Source organism: Myodes glareolus, chromosome 8 (genome assembly GCF_982192425.1).
Source record: "Myodes glareolus chromosome 8, mMyoGla1.1, whole genome shotgun sequence".
NCBI lineage: Eukaryota > Metazoa > Chordata > Mammalia > Rodentia > Cricetidae > Myodes > Myodes glareolus.
In genome coordinates this window covers 10,576,134-10,587,859 of record NC_142033.1, presented here as the reverse complement: position 1 = coordinate 10,587,859, position 11,726 = coordinate 10,576,134, and the positions used below count along the sequence as shown (strand labels likewise).

Sequence of the window (11,726 nt, the reverse complement as noted above, 5' to 3'; positions counted from 1 at the left end):
TATGTCCTGTCCCCTTCTCTGAAGAAATAGAAGATCTCTTTCAATGGTGCTGTTCTCCTGTGTAATTCTCAGTCACTTCCACCAATGTAAATCTGAAGGTACAAATAAGACCAGGATGCCTGGAGTCTAAATTGGATCAAGGGCCTCAGCATCACACAGGCCCCACACAAGTCTTGCAGGCTGAAAATCACCAGGGAAACAAGATTCCCCAAGCTATCTGTAAGGGGACAAAAGCATGGGAAGCCCTGGTGAATTAAAGCCTGGGCTCTGGATTAAAAGGCCTAGTTTAACCCTGTGCCTCTCATTAGCTCTGAGGCCTTCGACAAATTATCAGAATATTCCCATTTCCTGTTGTGCACCTAAGGGTGGGAATGATGGTGGCAGGATCCGGGCGTAAACACCTTCAGAAGTGTCTGAACCATGCTTAATAGGGTTTCTTTTCAGAGCACAAATGCCCATCCATGCCCATAGTCCTAAGACCCTCCTTCAGGAGTGCACATATTCTAAACCAGTCGAGTGACCTCTAGCTATCAGCCCACCCAGCCACAATTCCGTCCAAAACGCAAAGAAAGACGCCACACCTCTTGGCCACAGAGTGTAAAATGTATTGACATTGTGAAGGGACGACTTAGAGACAGTTCAGGCCTGTCGAGACAATGCACGCGCAAGGCATGCTGGTTCTCGAAACAGCATCAGAGAGGTCAATGAACATGCCTGGGGTTGGAACTTGGCATCGTGCATTTTTATTAGCCGGGCTCACTACTCTAAAGTTGCTCCTAGAGCATGTCTGGGGGCTGCTTGCAGAGGAACCACAGGCCTATTAGATGTTAACAAGGTGGGCTGGTTCACATGAGACTGACCACAGCACTACCAGCAACCTGGTTCTCGTTTGCTTTGTTCCCTGGGGGAGGAGGCTACTTTTCCAATTTCCTCCTCGTTTACACGTGTAATCACCAACAGGCTCCAGAAAATAATGAACAATAAGTTAGTTAAAAACAAGTGTGGTTATGTCATAAATTTTTTTTCCCCAAGACCCTTATGTCAGACCATTTACATTTACGGGGATGGGGTGGGGCGTTATGGGAAACTAAGTAACAATAAAAACAAAACTACTGAAAAATACATCTATAGAACACAGGGGTCAGTTGTAAACAGCTCAGAGGGGCGAAGAAAACACCGTCCGTCCTTCCAGCAGGATGGGCAGTCCAACGGGCCAAACTCTGCTTCGTTTGTCTGTTTCCCTAGTGGCTATTTTCCTACCACAGTGTTGCGCTTCATTATTATATTAAATAACTTATACGGGCAAGGAGGAGTGTGCTAACCAGCAGCCAACTCAAAACCTCCGGGGAAGAGGGAGAAGAGACGTTGACCACACTGCACACGCTATGGAAACAACATCTCCGGGGCAGCGGACATCCACCCAGTCTTCGTCCTCACGAGGACACTGCTCAAGCAGAGGTCTGCGATCCAAACTGAGTGTGTGTGTGTGGGGGGGTTTCTCCTCCCTCCTCTCCCTTTTTCATTTAAATTAACAAAGAAACATGGACTTCCATAGTGCCAGCACTTGGCTGGGTAAGTTCCATTAGCAGCAAATGTTCAAGCCAAAAAAAAAAAAAAAAAAAACCAACCACACACACACACAAAAGAAAACTCCATCCAGGTGCAGAGCTGTGATTCACGTGGAAATTCCAGGAGATGAATCATGGGCAGAGCCGGGACTTTTAGAGGATTCTTTCTCAAGTGTCTTCAGCGAGCATTTCGGTCTCCACGCTCTGAGTGCGTCTGTCGGCTGTAGGAAATGAGTTCTCCATCTGCTCTGCAGTCGGGCTTGCTTGCAGGGTCTGCACTGATTGTTCCTAGTACTAGATGTCAGAAAACAAAGGCCAGGCCCTCCAGGGTCTGTTTGATGCAGCAGCAGCAGCAGCAGCAGCAGCAACAGCAGTTCCCATATGTTAAACTCTGCCCAGCAGGCTGGACCTGTAAGGCAGAAGGCAGAGGACCACTTGTATTGGCTCAGATCACCTTGGTTAATGCTCATCTCTCCTATATTTTCAATGTCTTTTCACATAGTGAAATGATGGGTGGAAATCAAGGTCTGCAGTCTTAGTAGTTCTGCAGGAAAACGGCTACACCCTTACACAGTTATTAATGGAGAAAGCCAAAGCACTGCTTACGGTAAATCTCTATCCTGAGAGGTTTGATATTAAAACAAAAGGTGAACACCATTAATGGCAACACGTGCCTGATACCCAGGTTTATGCCTTAGGTTTCAGTTGCTGTGATAAAAACACAAGGATCGGAAGCATCCTGGGAGGAAAGGGTTTATTTGGCTGACACCCTCAACATCACAGGCCATCAACAAAGAAGTCAGGACAGGCACCTAGAGGTCAGACTTCAAACCAGAGGCAACAGAGAAGTAAGTGTTGCTTACAGGTTGATTCCTCATGACTTGCACTCAGGACCACCAGTCCAGGGTTGGCTCTGCCCACAATGGGCTGGCCCTCTCCTGTCAGTCATCAATCAAGAGTCGGCCTCACAGGCCAAACAGGTGGGGGCATTTTATCAATCAGGTTTCCTCTTCCAAAATTATTCTAGTTTGTGTCAAGTTGACATAAAACTTGCCAGCACAGTTTCCTTAGTAGGATAAAGGCAACTTCCACAGTGTTTTCTGTGATCGCTGAAGGGAAACAGCAGGTGATAAGGTAGGTGTCTGTCCTCAGATGTGGGTTCAAGTCTGCACTGGTGTTCTGAATGTTGGAACAGCAGGTAAAGCATCTATGGACAGCAGCTCACTGCTTCAGAGCTAATGGGTGCATGAGGTTTCAGGCAGGAACTGCCATTCTGAAGAGTTTACTGACATTTAAAAGAGCTCAATTTCTTGTTTTTATCTTTTCTATGGTAGCTAGGCCTTGGCCAGCACCTTCAATGTCCCAAAGTCATTCTGGTGATGCGGATAGCCCAGGCTGGCCGCAAAATCACTCTGTAGGTCAGGCTAGCATCAAACTTGCAATTCTGTTACCCCAGCCTCCCAAGAGCTAAGAGTATAGGTGTGTGTCAACACACCTGGCTTGCAGTCCTCAAAATCATTCTGACCAGGTAAACATTATTACTGAACATTTCTGAATTTATACAACTGTGAAGAGATCCCCACATTCATGTCTGAATTCAGTTAGCACACGCCTCTCTCACTGCACATTTTCGGTTTCACCACTAAAGTCTTTGGTTATGTCAAATTTTTTGGCTACCATATACTGTGTGTAGAGCATACAGAGCTACGAGGAGAGAGCATGCGATTCATTCTTTCCTGTCAAGTCTTCTATTTGCAACCTAACTACTAATTGCCACAGAACAGAGTAAAATAAAAGAATTATGGGTAGGTTTTGGTTTTTAAAATATATCTGGATTTCACATGTAATTCAGATACTGAGTTGCAGAATTATCTGTCTACTTCTTCAAATTCACACACACATACACACACACACACACACACAGAGGAGCTGATATCTGGCTGGTAACTGACTATTAAATGATACCCTACCTTCAACTGACCTTAATATTAACCAGTATTTTTGTTGTTGCTTCATCCAAATAGAGTTTTAAGATTAGAACTAATCAACAATAAAGTCTGAACTTTTAAATATAGAAAAGTAGTTTTGTTAATTTGTTTATTTTACTATACCATGGGGTAATCTCAATTCCATATTCTATTACATAACGGGAACAACTGCAGTCATGGTATTAGCTGCCAGTGCAAAAGAAAAAGAAAAGAAAAAAGAAAAAACAAAAACCAATAAAACTGAGTGACAGCATTGAGAATCCCAGGCCAGAGAGATTCTCTGAACTGAAGCTAAGACTCCGCCAACTTGACCAGGTAGGCAGTGCCCACCACAGAGGCACATACATGGCTTTCCTGAGGGGGCATTGATGATGCCTTCAGACTTGTACAAGAAGCACTGAGACTCACCTTAAAGACTTCCATCTGTCCTTCTCTATGTTATTTTCAGGTCCTTCACTCTCATAGGATGCCAAGTAGAGAGCTACAATTAACCAAAGGAAAGAGTACATTATGAGTGAAGCCTTCCCCTGATACCTTACCCCACAGCTAGGAAGACCTGCTTGCCTGGAGCCTAACGTCCAGAACACCTTCAGATACGCTGGAAAAACATAAAATGAACAGCACTTTGCTTCTCATTGACCAGCTCAACAAAATCTGCTTCTGATTGGCCATTTCAATAAACCCCTGCTTCTGATTGGCCATTTCAATAAAACCCGTGCTTCTGATTGGCCATCTCAACAAAACCCCAGGGCTCTACGCTGAAAAAGCACTTTTATCACCCAAGAATTTATGAAAGAAAAAACTCAAAATGCAAGCCATACAGTGCTGTCGAAGCGCTCAGGTTTATTTTATTCCTTACAAAGGAAAGGGTCATGGCTCTTTCCTGGAGCCTCAGAACTTTAATAAAGGCCACGTGTAGGTTGTTTAAATCAGAAAGAATACCATCTCAAAGCTGTAAAAGCTGTTGTTAATCTTACTTATAGAGATGAAAACAATCAAGTTCCCGCCCCTGCCCTCAAATAGGAATTCAAAATGGCAGTTGGGCAGACACCATCAACACACCATGAGGATACAGCAGTCCCATACAATAAGTTCTCAGGTCTTCTGCAGAAGACTCGACTGGTGAATCTTCCTACGCAGAAGCAATCACTTTTTCCTGCCTCCATGGCCCAATGCTTTCACAGGTCAAGACTTTCTTTAATAGCTTTCCACTTAAGCTCATCACTTTGCAGAACAGGCATTAGGAAGGATGCTTAAATGCATTGTGTTTGGCTGATTAAAAACATTTTAGGGGTAAATCGCGAGAAAGAAAAGGGTGGCTCAGCCTGGTTTCAGACGAGAAAGTCAACCAAGTAGAGACATTTATAGACAGGATCTGGGGGTGTTCAGGCCTCACCGTCTTCACTGAACACGGGCACTGAGAGCAGGTACTGTAGGACCTTTCGGTCGTGCTCAAATGGACACTCCACCTGCTTCCACGTCATGAACTCACTCACTTGTTTGGCCAGTTCCCAAAATTTCTGAAAGACAATTAAAGAATTGTAGGGTAATTGTCAAGAATGAATGGGCTTGCAAGACACAACTGTGTTTGAAATGTACCCAGTTTTGGAACTTCGGAATCAACTCTTCTTCGCTTAATTAACATTATATTTGCTAACTAGGGAGGGTGAGATCTAGTCATGTTCCCTTAGGTGACAACGTGCATGGGGTGACATGGTTACTATGCTACGTGGTGGTGTTCATTTCTAACAGGCAGTAGGGGAATAGCAAGCTTGTACCAAGCTGTGCCTCTGCCTTGCTGCTGGCTGGGACACTTAGAAACAACTCACTCCCACTCCTAAGCTCTGGCTTTAATTTTAATATTTTTAGGTCTTTGAGACAGGCTCTCACTATGTAATGCTGGAAGGTTTGGAATTCACTATGAAGACCAAATTGGCCTCAGACTTGTGGTGGTAATCCTTCTGCTTCTGCTTCATAAATGTTGAGATTGCCAGCCTGTACCACCATCCCTCCTTGGTCCCTCCTCTAGACAGTTGTACCCTACTTCATTACACTCACCTCAAAGTTGACATGGCCATTGGGAAGACGGTTGGCACAGCCCTCGTTGAGGAAATAAATATCTTTGATTAAGAGACTGAAGAATGGTATCACAATCTAGAAAGAAACAGATTCAGGGTTGCCTCAGTAAATAAGACATTTAACCTCTTGGTACAGACAGAAGTGATTAAAAAACAATGTTGATATGGACTACGTGGGAGGCCTTAATGAACAAGGGTACACTGCACCCCACATGACAACACTTGCGACCTTACACAGTGGAGCCCAAGATGCAAGTGTCATCAAGACCCAAGCACAGTAGGAACTAGCCCTATTGGCAAGTGGATGGATACAGTTTTTTCCTATTTTCTTCAATATTTATCTTGATAAAATCAAAAGGTTCTGACCAAAATGAAAGTACATAAAAGGACGCTATTCAGTTAGTGACCCCAGCAAAGCCCCAAAGGCACATGGCCTAGCTCCTTGCTGTGCTCCAGAACGCTACATCACCATTTAGACATCTACATTTTAGTTGACGTTTTCTTTCTTTCTCCTTTTTTTTTATTGTTGTTGTTTTATATTTTATCCTTGAAGCCTATGAGCAAGATAATGTGACAGCTGAAGGTTTTAAGCAACAGTTGCTACAACTTCCTGTTGAAGGAACCTGGCCGTGTCAGAGAACAAGTCCATGCCTGCTGTCTAGGAAAAACCCCTTGGGAGGACCTGGCACCGTCTGCAGCAAAGCAGATGCTCTGCGAGAAAGGGAGGGATAGAAATGTATGAAATCAAATTAAAGACTGTTCAGAGGACAGTATGCGTCTCTGATGATATGTTCTTGGCCTTGATTCCTTGGTTTGAGGAGGTGGTTCTTAGCCTAAAGGAGCCACCTTAAAAGGGACCCTACGTCTGACCGCATCCACCACAAACAGAGATCAAAGTGCAGATACAGTAACTTTTATTTTTTTCCCCTCAAAGGCAACATATTTGAATCAAAAAGTTCTGCGATGTAAATAATGTATCAAAGAGATGATTTGGGAAATTCTGAAAACCCCAAGATCAGGTCTTTGAAGTCTACTAAGCTCATGACTCATGAGTGTGAAAACGACTCTTTGGCTCCACACAAACAGTGAGCAGCAATCCACTTCTAGAGAGAAATTCCGACTGTTTCCCCCTGAAGTCATTTTCAAAAAGGCTAAAACACCTTTGAAATTTTCATTTCATTCATCTCTGAGAATAATCAAATTTACCCTCAGCTTTACTAGTACTCCTGACTACATGGTACTTGTTCTTGTCTGCGGAGGCCCTCAAGCAGAATTAGCAGGGAGTGTGTGTACCTCCTTTCCCTCTGACGTTATGGGCACAGGGCTGGGACTAAGAGCAAGACAGATCTGAACTCCACCTCTTCCAAGGAAGCCTTAGGCTGGGAGGTGCTGGGCAATGGACTCCAACGGGCAGCACCTAAAACACTGGTTCTACAACTGGCTAGTAATAAAAGCCAGGGGCTGGCAAAATGCAAGGTTTTTGTTTGTAGGTTTTGTTCTGTTTTAAATGAATGTGCTGTTATTTCTGGTATGGCCTAGGAGACACACGCCTTACATTTTTAAGTTGCTGGGAGAGGGCCTCAAAAGAAGGGCTTCAGGGTGCATGAAATATCATGTGAAATTTCAATGAGAGTGACCACAGGATTTCTCTGGAGGATGGCCGTGCTCATTCATCTAGACACCAGCTTTCCGCTACTATCCAAGTAGAGTTACTCTTAGAAGGCAATAAACACACATCTTCCCGTGATAGCCTCAGGGAAATGGAGACAATGAAAATCAAGGGGGAGTTGTTTACAGGCAGCAGCTTTGAAGCAAGAAGTCCCTGGGCTCCTCCAGTTCTTGGGCCTGGGCTGTGAGCCTCAGTTACTGTCTTTGATTGGTACTGAGACTCACTCAGTTCTTGTCACAGCCTGTAAACCGCGGGAGGCAAAATGGTTCCTTCTGTGAATTTTGCCCTCAGTCAGTGTCCCTACTTGATGCTCTACTACCAACAGAGTTATTCTTCCAGGAACTAGGCAACACAACCAGCCTCCCTTGGGGCACTTGACTGCTGTGTCTCGTGCCCATGAGAAGGAGGGAATCTCAAACTTCAGTTCTTCCTTCACTCATGGGGGTCCCCACCAGCTCTGCACAACCAATTGAATGGTGAAGAGGAGAAGGAAATAGCAACTCAGGATTGTTATGAGGTAAATATAGAGAACAAGTCTTGTTTCTATTAGGTCTTGCTAATATTATTACTGGGCAAACTTTTCAAGTAGCCATATATAAATATATATATATATTGGGGTTGTATATTTCTGACTGGCTCGCAAACTTACTATGTAGCCAAGGGTAACCTCGAACTTCTCTAATTCTCCTGAGTGCTGGGATTTCAGGCATGGACCACCTTGTGTGGTTCTGTGTGGTGCTGGGGACTGAACTCTACTGTTTTTGTGCATCCTAGGCGAAGACTCTACCAACTGAGCTACACTGTAAATTTTCCCCTTAAATAATATTCTGAATCTTGGGACTGGAGAGCTGGCTCAGCAGTAAAGAGCACTGGCTGCTTTTCTAGAGGTCCTGAGTTCAATACCCAGCAACCACATGGAGGCTCACAATCATCTGTAGTGGGACCTGATGCTCTTTTCTAAAGTGTAGGCATGCATACAGACAGAGAACTCATGAGCATACACGTAGAATACATTCATACATTCTGAATTCATTTGGGGCTGGTAATCTCAGCTACCAGGGAGGCTAAGGCTGGAGGATTACAGGCTGAAGACCTGTCTGGGCTACTTGGGGGGATTCATTCTCAAAAACAAAACAGTGAAATGATGGCTGAACATATAGTGTAGTTGAATGGTAGAGTGCTCCTTGGTAGGTGTAAAACCCCGGGTTCACTCCCTAGCACTGTAAAAGCAAAACATTTGTAATTCAGAGTCAGCCTTTGTACTTGAAGGTATTATTAGTTCCAGGTCTAGAAAGAGATGCTAATGAGGAGGGCCAAGTCTACAGAAACAAACAGAATAGCAAAGGGATGGAAAACCGCATAATCACATGAGGCATGGTTAAAAACCCAGAGCCACAAGCACTTGCAGGGAGGGGGCCTACTCAGAGAGCACCTCAGCACTCCTGTGTGGAAGATTTGAAAAAGATCAAAGATCATGACCCAAGATGTGCTGCCCAGGAGACTGTAAAAGGGGATGTTGCTTTGGAATAAAAAAAAAAGTAATCCCTCAGCTCAAAATAAGAAAAATAACCTCACTGTTTAATAAAGGATAGATTTAGCTGGACATGTTCTTATTTCTTATTTTTTCTATCAGCTTGCTTGTTGTTTTTTTTTTTTATCAGCTACAAGGTAAAATCTACAAATTTATGCAGAACTGGCTTTTAAAAGCAAAGCAGGAAGAATTTCCTAAGTGGTATAAACTGTAAATATCTAGATTTGTTTTCTTTTCTGGGAACAGCTGTTGACGATGGAGCCGCAGTCCTCAAACAGAATGGACTCCACACCCCCCTCCCACCACTCACTGAGGGCCATGTGTGAGCCCAGTGTCCACCACAGGGAGACGGGGTGTGGTCTCACGACCTTCCTGCATCCTTCACTTCAGGATGTGGAGGTCCTCCCACACACGTGGGTCTTCAGAAATTCGACCCACTTCCGATTAGGTCGTTTCAGCAAAATAGAAACCCTAGCAAACTCTCAGGCACCTGGATGTTTCCTCATTTAAAAATCAAAGTGAATGCTTCTGCAGTGTTTCCTATATAACCTCAGAGTTATATAGGAAGTCATCAGAGCCGGCATTTCGCGTGTGGTGGCAGAAGTGTCACGTGTTTAAAAGGAGATTTCGTCACAGTTCTTGAGCCTGATGATTCAGTGGGGATGTGACTTAGAAGCCGGGGAATGTTTTAATTCTGTTTTCCCAAGCCGGCTGAAAATACTCTTTAACGCGGGGACAGAATTCAGATAGACAATAGCTGCCACTAAGAAATCAGCATTAGCTGTTTATCATAATTGGACATTAATTCTCAAACAGCACAACAGACCATCTGTCCTTCCTCCACGAGGAACTGAGACAGAATGGGCCAATGGGACCATCAGAGTCCAGAACTCCATAGATCCAGGGTGGCACTAGTGGGTAGGAGACCGACGACAGGATCATTCATTTTTTTTTTTAAGATTGCCCCCGTATTTTTCATGCCACCTACATATCCAATTAGTAACAGCAAGCCTAATGTTAGAGCAACTACCCTACTTTCTGAGAATAAATGACTGAACTGTAGGAGGTAAGCTAATTCTTCTGAAAGAAAAGGTTACATTAAGTGAGCCACGTTATGCAGAACTTAAATGTCTTTTCCCCATTAAACCAAATTACTCTCTAATGCTATTAGTCACCTATCACATGACTTAATTTACTGCCATAAATACAAAGAAGACACTACAGAACACACCAAAAGCACAATAATTCAAGTCATATCGCAATATCCAATTGCAAAATTGGATTCCAAGTCACTCCTCTTTGTCCACAGCTCAGCACTGCTCTATGTTCCCCTTCCTTTTGTGCCAAGGGATAAGATGTGTATAAACGCACTTCTCTTAGATCTGAGCTGGTAAAAACAGCCCCAGGGAGTGGTTCACATGTCAGTGTAAAACACGGCCACTCCCCAACAAGTAACACACTTTTCAGAGCATACCTTCTCTCTGCTGCTGTGAGCAGTTAGGGACCTTTGCGCTGCTCCTCGGAGAGCCGTTCTGTAGTTATAGAAATTGCTTGAAGGGTCCATCTGGTGCTGTAGAAAGGCAATGTTATTAACCACTCATTCTTTACTGCAGATGCTTACAAGATCATGTCTTTAACTATACATACAAATTCAAAGTTAGTTAGGGAATTCATAGAGGTATGATTTACCCATCACACACACTCACATACACACAACCCCTCAGGGTTATATAGGAAGGGCTGTTGGTATTAACCAAATTTGCACAGAGTGGTGAATGACTATTCTAAGGCTAGGGATGCTACACAGTGAGCAAGGCAAACTGGAACATCGACCTCTCTACTGTTTGGGATTCCGGGTCTATTCTGGCATACACAATCATGTGATCAGGAAGTCAGCATCTTCCGTCAATCACTCCAAAATGCCTGCCTCTATTTATAAAAGGACCAACCTTAAACCTCGTTGTGTTGCCCTACTCCAGCCAGATGCCTCTCCTACCTCTGGGTCTGAAAGCCTCTTCCTTTGATGGTCCTAGAGGCAGCACCACAGAGTGGAATTCCATCCAGGTGCCTTGCTGTTCTGTCCAGACTGCCCGAAACTCAAAATTCTCCTGCCTCAGCCTCCTGAGATCACAGGCACGCTCTCTCCATTCAACTCTGAAACATGACTTTCACATACCTCAAGAACGTCAAACTTGGCAGTCTTCACTTTGGCCCAAGTTTTTTTTAGTCTCGAGACCGGGCTCATGTTCATACCAGCTTCCCATTTGAAATGCACATAGAGAGAAGAAGATTGAAATAGGGATGTAAGAAATCACTCTAGCTTGGACTCCGAAAAAGCGCACGTTGCTAAGTATTAATAAGTGAGTTCTGCACGCTTGGCAACAGCCTTGAGTTTTCCACCATTTCCTTGCAAACTCATCCTAAGCTCAGAAACCACAGAGCTGGGAACAGGGCCGAGCACATGTTTAGGACAAAACAGTAAACATTTTATGGTATGTAGGCCATATGTGGGGCACGATACTGCCACGTTGTACCACGTGAGCAGCCACAGAAACACGGAAACAAACGGCCATGGCTGCCGTCCATCCGCACTTTACGCATAGATGCCAGGGCTTATGCTTTGCTGAAGTAGGGCCTCAAGTGGCCCAGACTGGCTGAACTTGGCTTTGAAGTCAAGACTTGAATTCCAGACCCTCCTCCTCCATCTCCTATGTGTTAGGATGAAAGGCGGAAGACTTTCATACCTGACTAGATGTTGAAGTTTGAATTTAGATTATATTTGTATGTTAGAAATTCTTTTTCCCCCCATTTTTCTCAATCACTTCAAAAAATGAGAACTCTAATTAAATAAACGAAACAAGATAGCTGGTGCCTGGGCCACAGGCTGTCCTT

General features: G+C 44.1%; 1 protein-coding gene across 3 annotated transcripts in view; it reads right to left on the bottom strand.

Moving 5' to 3' along the window:
* Positions 1-582: 582 nt before the first annotated feature.
* Rasgef1b (RasGEF domain family member 1B) overlaps positions 583-11,726 on the bottom strand; it is a 509,760-nt gene continuing 498,616 nt past the window's right edge. For all 3 annotated transcript variants that reach the window (XM_087908846.1, XM_087908847.1, XM_048426389.3), the window contains 6 exons: positions 11,011-11,090; positions 10,309-10,404; positions 5,615-5,710; positions 4,953-5,076; positions 3,965-4,037; positions 583-1,977 (listed from right to left, as the gene is read on the bottom strand). In XM_087908846.1, coding sequence (XP_087764972.1) covers positions 1,953-1,977; positions 3,965-4,037; positions 4,953-5,076; positions 5,615-5,710; positions 10,309-10,404; positions 11,011-11,090 — 494 coding nt within the window. In that variant the 3' untranslated portion in view covers positions 583-1,952. The remainder of the gene's footprint in view (positions 1,978-3,964; positions 4,038-4,952; positions 5,077-5,614; positions 5,711-10,308; positions 10,405-11,010; positions 11,091-11,726) is intronic.